At 44.3% G+C, this 13,794-nt stretch overlaps 1 protein-coding gene across 1 annotated transcript in view; it reads right to left on the minus strand.

The window, feature by feature from the left end:
* The window catches only part of vcanb (versican b), a gene marked incomplete at both ends in the record, with an annotated part of 67,075 nt that extends 60,460 nt beyond the window's left edge, over positions 1–6,615 (minus strand). Inside the window, 2 exons of the mRNA XM_080742857.1 lie at positions 4,517–4,812; positions 6,497–6,615. Coding sequence (XP_080598983.1) covers positions 4,517–4,812; positions 6,497–6,615 — 415 coding nt within the window. The remainder of the gene's footprint in view (positions 1–4,516; positions 4,813–6,496) is intronic.
* Positions 6,616–13,794: the final 7,179 nt, after the last annotated feature.

Genomic DNA, 13,794 nt, shown 5'->3' on the forward strand with positions numbered 1-13,794 from the left:
AGGAACGGCGCCCCTAACACCCTCATACGGTACCTCTCCAACTATTCTTCCAAAGTGAGTGACACCCAAAGTACTACCAGAGGGAGCGACCACGATCTAGAACCAACATAACACCAGTGACTGTGGTCAAAGTTTGCCTGAAAGAAACATTTATGGGGAGAGTTAAATGTAATTTTCCCATCTCCTTTGTTGCAACTGTCAGGTCGCAGTTACTATCAAAACCTTCACTGGCTGTCTGTCCGTCAGTCAGTCAGGCTGTCCGTCACGGCACACTTTTCCCCAACCCATATCTCCGCCACCGTTGCCCCAATCCATGCCAACCTTTGCACACACACTCCTTGGCTGCCAAACCACAACCGCTACCCTCATTTCTCACATGGCCGTCTTCTAGCGCCACCATGAGGCCGATTCTTGCAAGACACATTTTTGGACACTGCTCCTACAGATTTTGCCCTAAAATCACGCAAAGTGGTACACAGGATCTCTACAGTCATGTCATCAAAATGCATCTGTCCCATCTAGCGCCACCATTTGGATAATTTTTGAAAAACACATTTTTGGACACTGCTCCTACAAATTTTGCCCTAAAATCACGCAAAGCGGTACACAGTATCTCTACAGTCATGTCATCAACATGGATCTGTCCCATTTCCCATATTCCCTCCTGATTGGTTACCATTGCCTTCTAAAGTTTGACTATGCGACCTGACGGTCGCGTATCTCCAATCAATCTTCTTTTCAGTGTGTGTGAGGTAAGAGAGGCTCCAAGCATGAGCCCTGTCATCGTGTCAGTGTTTGGGATCATAGGTATTATTATCACTTTACACTAGGGTTGGGATCCCTCAGGATTTGAACAATTCCGGTTCCTTAACACATGGGCGGCCAAGGTTTATAACATTTATAGCTGTTGCTGGTGCCACCATTGACTTACGTTATGTTTTGATGAGCCCCGCAAGCTTCGTGCGTGTGCACGTGCGTGTCCAGAGAAGATTGAGGAGGTACTCCATTTGTTTACAAACGCTCGCGAAACTCGCGGTAAAAAAATCGCGGTAAATTCGCGGTAAAGTGTCGCCGTGAAAACAATCAGCTCTCTGCCTCCATGGGGCTGTTTTTACCTCATTCTCAGATAAAGCCGTTCTTATGTTTCAAAGTAGAATCTAAAGCCATGTAAAATCCTTCCGTGTGGGGAGAGACAGGGGGCTTCCTGCCCTGGCTGGGTGACGTAATGGATTCAGGGCATGCAAAGGGAAGCTGCGGTCTCGAAAAGTTAACTATTTGTTGACTCGTCCCTCGACGATATAACTTCCTGTGGCAGGGTGACATCTAGTGGCCATAACTCGTCCCTGAACGCGTTTGGCTCCCCAAGTGTTAAGGATTCTCTCTTAACGGTACGATTCCTTAACGCTTCCTTTATTTCCTATATCAGGGGTCTTCAACCTTTTCAGGCCAAGGACCCCTTAGTTGGGAGAGAGATGAAGCAGGGACCCCCACAACCTGCTATTTTTGGCTAAAGTTCTCAGGGAATAAAAGTTTCTATCACACAAAGATTTGGAGAACCTCCAGTAGTAACTCTGAGGAGCCCCTAGGGGTCCCGGACCCCCTGTTGAAGACCCTTGTCCTATAACATTTTTGGCCTTCATTACAGGTTTTAATGATCGAACTGCTGGCGAACTGCTCTTCAGCTTCTTCTCTGGAGTATGAATGAGCCTTTACAGGTCTGTAACTCTGAGAACGTACACATGGAACCGTTTGTACACTCTCAGAGATATGGTGGTCCCTTGAAATTAAAACGGATGAGAGCCACTGGCATTGCAATACAGTGGTTCACAAACCTTTCAGGTCGAGATCCCGAAAGAGATTAGACGTTTGCCTGGGACCCAAACTAATGAAAATAGCAGATTTACAAGCACAAAACGTGGCACTTCCTACATTTTTTAAAGATTTTTTTTGGGGGGGCTTTTATGCATTTATTAATAGGACAGTAGACAGGAAATAGGGGGAGAGATGGGGAGTGACACGCGGCAAAGGTCGTCCGGATCGGGAATCGAACTGGCGACGCCGCCAGGCATCCATGTCTATGTGGCAATGCCTAAGTGTTATGCGCCTGGACCAGTAGGCCAGCGGGCGCCCCTGGCACTTCCTAGATTTAATTTAGCGTGATTGTTTTTTGATCACGATAAACGATAATATCGCTTATCGTCCCATCCCTAGTATACACACACATATATGTTTGATATCTGCTGCTATGATTGGCTCTTGCACAAGAGACGGTGAGTCTACATCTGCAGATGCAGACAAGTGTTGTCTCTTCTTGCACAAACAGAATGTGGTATTCAAAGTGATTTCAAAGGTTTGTCCCAAGCTAACCTTTCCTATGTTGATGTCTCTCTCTCTCTCTAGGTCGTCCACAGACGAGTACTCCATCGTCGCTTTCAGTCATCCCGGTTCTCCATACATCTGGCCAGCTCGTTGGTGCTTTACGCTCCAGCGTCTTTCTTGACTACATGCACATATGTTAGTGTGGGACGTCCTTGTGACCGGTGCCCATGTGTTGGTTCCCACAGAACCAGTCTGCTGGCTGGCAGCTCCTGGTGTCTTTGGCAGTGTCCTACTAGTCTCATTCTCATGGCTGCTACAGATTCTCGCTGCTCTCTCGCTGATGTTGAGCACTACACGTAACATTCTGGTGTAGCACCCGTCTAGAGACTTCTGCAGAGTTGGCTTCAGGGTCCAGCATTCACTGCCATATAGGAGAACAGACTCTACCGTCCGTCGCACAGAAGAAGCTGAGTTTGATTTGTCGGGGGAGATTGGAGTTCCATACACTGGTCATGCCGTTTAGGGCCCTCCATGCAAGTGCATTCCTCACTTTAAGATCCTTCTTTCTTTGGATGTGTAGGCTAACTCTTTTGCACAATTATGGTTTTGTAAGACAGATGTCTCTCCATTGCAATGTGACACAGCTCTGTTTACACATTATCTGTATTCCCTTTTAATTGTATACATTATTTTGTTTTGGTTGAGCCCCTTTGAATTGAAATTGAGTCCTATTTGTGTCCAGTTATGTGACTTTGTTTCTTTCTCTATTCTCTATTTTTATTCAGGTATTTATTCATACGGTTTTAAATGCAAAACATGGACAGTGTGTAAAAAAAGAATCACACCGGTGTGAAGTGAGCGGTGAAGATTGATGGCTTGATATCCAGTGACATCAGTAGTTATAACCCCATGGGGAAACCCTGTGAAAGCTTCCGTTGCATTGGAGCGGTTAGCATCTGCAGTTTTTTGGCAAATGTAATTCCGCCACAGGATAATGAATGTTGGGGATATTTTGATTATCGCGATAATATCTCTATCTTACACCTGCAAAACGTGTGGTTTCATGGACCACCTCCAGGTGGTCCATGAATGGAAGATCAGATGCATAATAAAAGTTACTGATTGCAGCTTTAGGTTTGGGTCACAGAGATAAGGTAGAATCTCACTCTCCTGTGTCCACAGAGGAGGCGAGGAGATGACGGCCATTAAGCACCATGTACACACAGCGCAGTGGGTTCGTTTCCCGGTCAGGGAACCAATGCACCAGCTCAGTGGCCTTGTGGTGAAGATATGTCCATTCTGACACTGGGAGGTCTGGGTTCAATACCCTGGTCGGGTCTAGAGGTGGAAAAGGTACTCACACGTTTTACTGAAAGAGGTGCTGCCTTAGTTTTGTACTTTTTCTGTTTTGTATGTGTCTATGGAGTTAACATTGCTCTAATAGACCCCTAGGTGTGGTTATAATATGCAAATATGTCTTCCCTGTGTATATTTGGTTATTTCCTGAGAGCTGAAAGCCTCTGAATCAAAAGGCCCAACTGAAATACACTGTTATAATGACGTCATAATATCATACCCTCGCCTTTTTACCACACAACAACACTGTGGGTGTGGCTAACTTCAGCTGGGTCACCAGTCACCTGACAACCAGGTATACTTAATGAACAGGTGGGTCAGGTCACATGTACTGTATATACACCGCTTTGCATGATTTTAGAGTAAAATCTGTAGGAGCAGTGTCCAAAAATGTGTTTTAAAAAATCAGCCTGATGGTGGCGCTAAATTGGACAGATCCATGTTGATGACAGGACTCTAGACATACTGTGTGCCGCTTTGTGTGATTTTAGGGCAAGAGCTGTAGGAGCAGTGTCCAAAATGTGTTTCGCAAGAATCGGCCTCATGGTGGCGCTAGAAGAGGGCCATATGAGAAATGAGGGGTGGAGGTTGTGGATTGGCAGCCAAGGAGTGTGTGTGTGCAAAGTTTGGCATGGATAGGAGCAACGGTGGCGGAGACATGAGTAGGGGAACAGTGTGACGTGTGACGTGACTGACAGACAGACTGAAAGACAGACTGACAGACAGACTGACAGACTGACAGCCGGTGGAGGTTTTGATAGTAACTGCGACATGACGGTCGCAGCAAGACGCATTAAGCTGGTATAAAAGGACTGTGTCGTTTCTTGTTTTCCCCACTCACCACTGACGTTGAGGCTGACCGTGCCCTGGGTGTCCTCCATGCCGTGCATGACCTCGCAGCGGTAGAAGCCGGCGTCGCTGGCCCTCAGGCCCACCAGCAGCAGCGAGGCGTCGCCCGCCGCCGCCGGCTGGCCGGGGACGGACACTCGGCCCCGGTAGCCCGCCCCCACCTTGACCACCCCGCCCTGGGAGACCAGCACCGTGAACTCCCCGGAGCCCTCCAGCCGCGTCCACTTGATCCTCAGCTGGTCCTCCTCGGGGCTCGGGGTGCTGCCGGACGGGTGTGTGGTGGTGGCCCTGGTGGCAGGAGGTGGATAAAAAGTGCTCAGATGTTTTACTTCGTTCAAAGTATCGATACAGCGATGTGGATATCGTCGTTGTCGGGTGGAAACCTTGTATGTCCAAAACGGTTCGTTTTGCATTTATCATTTTAATTTTTTTTTAAATAGTGAAAATAGCCGATCTACAAGCACACACGCACACAACGCCTCGCAGTGCGAGGCGTTGTGTGCTTGTAGATGTACTATTTTCACTAGTTTTGTGCGACAGTCTTGTATGATGACTTACTTTACAAAAAAAAAATACAAATTTAAACTTGGAGATACAAGGTTTCTGCCCGACAGTGACGATATGCTCTGTTAGAAGTAAAAAGTCAAAATATACTTGAGTAAAAGTACTAAAGTATTGGTATCGAAATGTACTTAAAGCACCAAAAGCAGAGAGTATGCAGAATGTCCTTTTCTACAAGTTTTCAAATGTATGAAGTGTATCAAAATCTTTTGAAAATAGCAGATCTACAAGCTCACAATGCGTCTCATCGTGACACATTGTAGTGGAGTAAACATACATTATGTGGATCCGAAATGTAGTGGAGTAGAAGTAAAAGTATTGGAAATTGGAAATACTCAAGTAAAGTACAAATACCTCAAAATTGGACATCAAAAATCTCCATTGACTGCTAAGTAAAATTTTGCAGGAAAACGCCCATTTCTCTGTTTCCTGATCCTGCCTGCCGTCAGTTAGCATTATAAACAATGAACTAACTAGTTAGCTTGTATCTCTTTAATCGTATGATGAATTCGAGTGTGGTCTTTTGTCATCGGCCATGAACCGCGGCGTGCACGCTGCGCACCATCATCGTGCACGATGGACACGCCGCGACCAAGGTAAGAAAAACATAAAAGAGCGTGGCAGGGAAACTACCAAAGTCGAAGTTTAACCACATGAACCCCATATGGGTATCCGGAGTCCCTCAGGGCTCAATGCTAGCGTCTTTTCTGTTTTCTGTCATTGTGGGGAAAGCTTCCAATGACAATAGCAGACCGACAAGCTCACACTGCGACGCAGCGCGTCGCAGTGTGAGCTTGTCGGTCTGCTATTGTCATTGGAAGCTTTCCCCACAATACCAATGCTGGAGTTTAAAGCTGTACTGTGGAAGCTGCTCAACTAATGGTCAGTAGCGGTATTGCTTTTTTCGGCCGGAGTCACCGCGGACCACCGGAACGGGGGTCCACGGACCACCGCGGCCGCCATGAGCACCTCCGCCTCGCCGATACGCATCCGTAGAGCCGTCTCCCGTCATTTTTAGACCAGGATTGAGGGAGTAGCAAGCAAGATTCCTTCACCAATGTAAACACAGTTGCTGAGGGAAGCTACTTCCTTTAGAGACAGCAAGACTCGCTGTGATTGGCCGGTGGTGTATGATCTGCGCTGTGATTGGCCGGTAGTGTATCATGTGGGAGATGACATCATTTTGCCGGGAAATTCTCCCCCCCTCACAACTCATAGAAAACATATAAAGAGAAGGCTTCAGAAGCTGAAAATAACAGAGTGGGTGTTCTAAAACTTTAGCGATTTAACAGTTAGGACAATTTTAAGATTTGTTTTATAAAAAAAGTTACATGGTATAACTTTAAGTGGTTAATGGTGGTATTAAATGAGTTGTTAAGTACAAAATACTTAAATAAATGTGCTTAATTACTTTGCGGAGTGCTGGGTGTGGGTTGAGGGAGCTGCGGCGGGTGAGGTGATGATGGAGAAGTGACAGGGCAGCCTCACGCTGCCGGCCAGCGAGCCGCTGGCTGACCGGCTCCTCTCCATGGCTCCGTGGTTCTGTGGCGACGCTGGAAGAACAGCAGAGCAGACCAATGAGCAGGGGTGTCCCACCACATTCTGGGCCCTGGGTACAAGGATTCACTGTGGGCCCCCCATGAATGTTCTTCATAGGGGGAAGGGGTTTAACCCACTTCGCATTATTACGCGTTATTTTGTGCTTTAACTATTGAAAAATAGCAGGTGCTGCGAGCTTGTAGATCTGCTATTTTTTTTAAATCGTGAACATTTGTGCGAGCGTTTGAATATTTAAAATCCCGCCTTCTAAGGTTTTATGAAAAACCTATGTTTCTATGTCAGTGGTGCTCAAACTTTTTCATGCGAAGGACCCCCGAAATGATATGTATTTGGCCACGGACCCCCATCTCAAAATATTTAGTTCCAGGGACCCCCCAGAAGCAAAATTTGAGTTACAAATATTTGCTTAAAAAAATACATATATTCAAAGATTTTCATGACTTTTCAAAAATAGCAGATCTACAAGCTCGCAGCGCGGCACTCGGTGCCGCGCTGTGAGCTTGTATATCTGCTATTTTTCAATAGCTAAAGTATAGCCCCTCCACCTTGGGCCCTAGTTACTCAGTCCCACTCCCCCCCCCCCCCCCCCCCCCCTTGTGACGCCCCTGCCAATGAGTTCATGCTGTAGTGTACTCTGTCGCGACATTTATCACGTTGTCATTCAGATAGCATGCTAGTTAGACAGATTCCAGGTTTGTTTGTTGATCTGGCATTCTATAGTTTCTATGGTTTCAATGTGTTTTCTATACTGACTTTGATAAGGTGAGAGAAGGACCAACACTTAAACACATGGTGCTGAATTATATTAAAGGACAACTTTGTTTTTTTTTACAACAAGGGTTCATATTTTAGATTGTAATTAGAGAAAAGAAAAGATGAGTGTTAAAATGTTTTCATTTAATGCTTTCTATTGTTTTAGCAATTTTAGTATTTTGATTTCAGTGGGTGGGGGCATGCGTACAAGTGGCTAAATATCTGAGTCTTTTTAGACACAATAAGCCGGCAAATTCTCTGTTACTATTTACACCAGCCCACATAAGTCACATCTGCCCATGGCCATGAATGATTGCAGTGCATCTTGGGAATGGGCTTATTGTGTCTAAAAAGCCGCTTGCATGCATGCCCCTAACCTGGGGGCATGCATGCAAATTAAAATCGTTAAAATCAATAGAAAGAAGTAAATTAAAACATTTTAACTGTCATCTTTTCTTTTCTCTAATGACTATCTAAATAAAATATGAGCCCTTGTTGTAAACAAACAAAGTTGTCCTTTAAAACTGAAAATGTGGTGGTAAATTAGGTTTCAATGAAAATATTTTAGGCAGACAACTCCTGGATTAATTTAGAATATATATGTATTTAGCATTTTCTGAGCAATTACTGAGCATGATATGAAGCATAGTTTGGCGTCAGGACTCTGTCTCTATTCATTCCCTGTAAGCATAAACATTTTAGATAAGTTACATAGCAAATAGATAAGTTATATACCAAATAGAATTCAGGCTTTTGCAAATCCCGCCCCATTCTGCCCTGTTACTATGATGGGACATTAACCCTGGGCAGATTGTTTTTATAGTGGCAGTGAATGGGATTTTTTTTTTCATAGCCTCATTATTGCAATTTAAAGTACCAAAGGAAAAACATCTAGGTGATATTAATAAAAAAGGGAAGACAAAGGTACAGTAGTTACATTGCAAAACTGGGGGTTTCCCCGAAAATATATGTTTTAATTTGTTTAATCCCAGTGGGACAGAATCACTATTGCAGATTCTTTTATAGTGGAACTGGATGGGATTTTTTTTTCCTTCATAGCCTCATTACAGCTATATAAAGTACCAAAAAAAACACATCTACGTGATATTAATAAAAAGGGAAGAAAAAGGTACAGTAATTACATAGCAAAACAGTAATTTTCCCCCGAAAATATATGTTTTAATTAGTTTAATCCTCTGGATCAGAGAGAGAATAGAAATCGCGCATTGCATCTTGGGTAGGAAGAGGAGAACTATAATCTGTTCTCCTCACATAATAGGCTGGCTTTTCGTAATTCTGCCCATTTAAAATATATGTACCCAAACGTAACAAGTTAGACCATTGATAAGGTCCATGTGAACTAGTCTGTTGAAGCTTATTCATTACAATGATCGCAAACGCTATGGTCGCGAGCGGCCTGGCCGTGCTCCGCAGTGCGGACAGCCGGTGAAAGACGGCTCCCACTTTCTCCGACTGCAGAACTCCACCCCCGCTTGCAAAAAGTGAATGTATTTTTCTGGTTGGCCAGTCAGGGAGTCTCAGGGACCAATCAGAAGGCTGACAAACGGTGAATTACAGGGAATGAATTAAGACCCCCAAAGGGGATCTAGAAACAGAGCCTACAGGTGGATGCTGGTGGGATTGCAAAACATCAGCAACAGTAGAGAGCAAGCAGAGCATTAGCAGGGCCCTGGGTGCAAGGATTCACTGCGGGACCCCCATTGGGCCCTGGGTACAAGGATTCACTGCGGGCCCCCCATTGGGCCCTGGGTACAAGGATTCACTGCGGGCCCCCCATTGGGAACACATTATTTTGTGCTTTAACTATTGAAAAATAGCATCATGAAAATGTCGTTGAGGTTGAGGTTTTTTGAACTAGACCAGGTCAACCTGGTTGTGCCAGACCCCCTGTCTGTCATCATCCTTTTGTAGGCATGTCATCATCATGTCATCATCATATATACCCTTTATATAGAAAACCCGGACAGACAGACCGACATTTGCTTATGTAGGCCTACCCATTTCATGGGTCTGGCAAAAACCAGTTTGTTTCTATATAAGTGGTGCTCAAACCATTTCATGTGAAGGACCCCCAAAATGATATGTACTTGGCATGGACCCCCATCTCAAAATATTTAGTTCCAGGTACCCCACAGCAAAATTTTAGTTACAAATGTTCGCTTAGAGAAATACATGTATTCAAATATTTGCACACATTTTCACGAATTAGCAGATCTAAAAATAGCAGATCTACGTGCTGTGAGCTTGTATATCTGCTATTTTTCAATAGGCCTAGTTAAAGCATAAAATAACTAAGGCCCCTCCACCTTGGGCCCTGGTAACTCAGTCCCACTCCTCCTCCCCCCCCCCCCCCCCCCCCCTTGTGACGCCCCTGAGGTGCCCTCAGAAGAGGTGAAGAGGTAGGCAGAGGGATTTAAATACCCGCCCTGATCAGGTGAAGAGATCATGACTGATGACCTGATCAGGGAGGCACACCCCCTGAGTTGTCCGCATGAACTAGCTACGCAAGCTTAGGGATGGGACGATATGAAAATGTCATATTGCGATTTACGATATTATCGCGATATTCAAAATCCAATATCCTGGGCGGAACGTTTGCCAAAAAATAGCAGATCTACAAGCTCACAACGCGTCTTGTAGACCGGCTGTTTTTGGGCAAAGATATTTGATAGAGTGAAGAAAAAGACTGTATCAAGTACATATATTACAAGTGAGTGTTTTTTATCACGATAAACGATAATATCGCGTATCGTCCCATCCCTGTGCAAGCTGCGCCTCATAATACTTCCAAAATCCACTTTAATGCGTTATCAACTTTTAAATTATAGACTATTAATTTATATCTTGCCAGTTGTCTTATCACCACTTCACTGGTGTGATGAATTTGATTACTCAAGGGAGACTGTTTCACAATTATAAACTATAAAACCGTTATCTTTGGAATTGAGTTAATTTATTTTGCCTTTGCTTCCTTTTATCATTAAACCAATCATGATCAATTAGCTGGTATAGGGATGTGAGGCTTGTTTTAATTACGTTAGTCTATAGGTGGTGCTGGGTAATCTGCAAATTAACTAAGACTGTCAAATTATTGTAGTGGAGTAAAAAACGGAATAATTAATTTCCAATGAAATGTAATGGAGTCAGTAATAAGCATGCAATGCTACAACTTCTAAATGGTACTGTACAGTACTTTAAATGCACTATTGTGTTTGTGGTGTTGATTAGAACAGTGGTTCTCAAAGTGGGGTCCGGGGACCCCCAGGGGTCCATGGGGGTGTTCCAGGGGGTCCCCAGCAAAATGTGTTAATACAGCATCACAGTCATTGTAACCATGTTATCCATAATGTTATTTCAAAAAAGGTTTGTACACCTGCTATTGTGAAAATATTTGAAAATGTTTAAAGAATGTTGTCTTTTTTTTTTTACATAAATCTTCTCTTCTGGTGGTCCCTGTCAAAACATTTTCAGATGGGGGTCCGTGGACAAATGCATATCAATTTTGGGGTCCTTGCATGGAAATGTTTGAGAACCACTGCATATAGTGTTATTGTGTGTGCATTGGCTTATGTACAGCATTGGTTCTCAAAGTGGGGTCCGGGGACCTGCAGGAGTACTCCATGGTGTCCCCATGCAGCAAAATGATACTTAGGGACCAAATGGACCCCTATTGGTCTCAGAGTGTACAAATGGAGCCAAACAAACCCTAAAGGCCTAACTGGTCCATTTGTACACTCTCTGAGTTAAATTAACATTGATTTTTACACAGAAAAAGGGGTCTCAGAGATAGAAATGCCATTGGGTGTAAATTGAAATGGTTTGCCGTAAACATCTTCTTTTATATAACCCTGGCATATATCTTTTCAAATAGAGGTCCAGACTCCAGGCTATAATATTTGTCAATTTGGGGTCCTTTCATAGACTGTAAAATATAGGGTCCTAACATGAAAAGTTTTGAGACACTGGCCTATATGACAAATAGGCCCACAGACATTAAGGTTTCCAGGTAGAGGTAGCCATAATGAATTGAGAAACATATGAGACAGAGTTATTACAGACATATAGAGTATAGACAGTAGAAAGTGAAGAGGACTTACATTGTTGAGCTGAGGTCGTGCACACAGCACACAGCACCCACAGCAGGTGTCTAATGAAGAGATTCATTCCAAGGCAACCTGGAAAGCTGAAGCATATCAACTGTTAATGACCTATCAAATAATAGAACTTACACAAAAATATAACTTCAATGCAGCCTATTAGCCCATATGACGACGTTAATGCGTTGTCGTGTGACAGTGACAGTGAGTCATGTTTTATACATAAGCCTATGGCTTATAATACCATTATTCTTCTGTATATCCTATTCCTAGTTCGTCAACGTAGGACGGCAGCCCGTCCCGAGGCAGCTCTCAGTCTGTGAGCTTGTAGATCAGCTATGTATTTTCGAGAGGCTGTAGGTCAGTGCGTGGTTCCCAAACTTTTTCCCAGACGTTTGACCAGGACCCAAACTAGTGAAAATAGCAGATCTACAGCAGCTGAAGATGTGTTTGTTTGTTTGTTTGTTTGTTTGAAAATGTATTTTATTTTATATTAATAATAAAAAAAAAAGAATAGGCCTACATTTCCAAAGATTTTACAGCTTTTGAAATATAACATTTAGGCTATTTATTTTTTTAGGAAAAGAAATTTGGATTTTTACGCCGGTGACCCATCGACATTGGTCCGTGACACACGGGTGGATCGCGAGTCGCGACCCACTGTTTGGGAAACAGTGCTGCAATGCAAGCTACCGTCCAGATCACGCCAAGCTTCACGGAACGAAAACGGTCACCTGACCGAACACAGCATCAACCAAACATGCACGAGCCTTTAAGTAGACCATAAAGACCTATTTTTACATGCATTGCAACGTTTCAATTTGCCCGAACTACATTAATGTGCAACCAACACCGCAGACTGAGAGAGAGAGAGAGAGAGAGAGAGAGAGAGAGAGAGAGAGAGAGAGAGAGAGCTTTTGTTTTGTCATAAACGGTAAAATTATACTAGACAAGAGGGACAAAAATGATGTCACCTCCTCAGCAATACCTTGCAGATCGTATTACGTCCAGAATCCAGACGGTGTGTGTAAATGAAGTCCAGTTATGAGAGTCCTGTCCTGTTAGGTAGGTGTCAGGTCCGGTCAGAACACGGTGCTTGTTCCCTCACTCCCACTCCTGCTCACATCAACTCTCCACTTCAATCTGCAGCCCCGGCTGCAAGTTCAAATCCATTTCACACCCACTGTTATCCGTCATTGGGAAGAGGAGGGACTCGCAACTCTAGCTCTCTCTCTCTCTCTCTCTCTCCCCAGCTTTCTCTCTCTCTCTCTCTCTCTCTAGCTTCCTGTCTCTCTTTCTCTCTCTAGCATTCTGTCTCTCTCTCTAGCTTTCTGTCTCCCCCTCTCTCTCTCTCTCTGGCTCTAGCTTTCTTCCAGTCTCTTGCTGGGCATCTCATTCTGCACCTGGCACGTGCACACATAGACATCAAAGGGGGCTTGAGCCCCTGCCCTTTTATACATCTGTAAAAAGTGCTCTCCAGACCCGACCATGAATGCAGTTTTTACTATGGTGAAAGAAATGCAAATGCCCTCTTTCCATGCCTTAGCGGAAGGCAGCATTCAAGTCACAATTCATGCCTTGTCCAAACTCTCCTGAACTTGAATGCAGCATCTTATGTTGAAATAATTGCCCTCACTGTGTGGAAATCCATGCCTTCACGCCACATCTCCACTCCAGTACAGTTTAGTGTGGTATGATGAAGCACCGACAATAGCTGACCTGTGTCGCGCTGCGACGTGTTGTGAGCTTGGAGGTCAGCTATTTTCGATATTTCCACCAATAGAAATTTCAGCCCCCCCCCCCCCTGGGGCGCCTGGTGGCCTAGTGGACCAGGCGCATACCATATAGGCATTGCCATTTCGGCATCAATGCCTGTCGGCGTCGCCGGTTCGATTCTCGATCCGGCCGACCTTTGCCGCGTGTCACTCCCTGTCTCTCCCCCATTTCCTGTCAGTCTACTGTCCTATCCAATAAAGGCAGAAAAGCCCAAAAACAAATCTTTAAAAAATAAAAGACATTTCAGCCCCTGCCTCTCTAACATTCTCTGCACGTCCCTGCTCTCTCAGTCTCTCTCTCTCAATGGGCATACTCTTCCTCTCTCTTTCTGGGAGTCTCTCACACACATTATTGCAATATACTGGAACTATGAATGTATTGTTTAAATGCAAATTAATTGCGATGTCATTGTCTCTTTCTTCTAAGCATTGTCTCTCTCCCCACACACAAATGCGTGTAGAGTGACTATCCAGTAAAGTCAGTAAATTCCCATGGCTGCTGA

The sequence above is a fragment of the Nannobrachium achirus genome, assembly GCF_963921795.1.
Source record: "Nannobrachium achirus genome assembly, chromosome: 15".
Lineage (NCBI taxonomy): Eukaryota > Metazoa > Chordata > Actinopteri > Myctophiformes > Myctophidae > Nannobrachium > Nannobrachium achirus.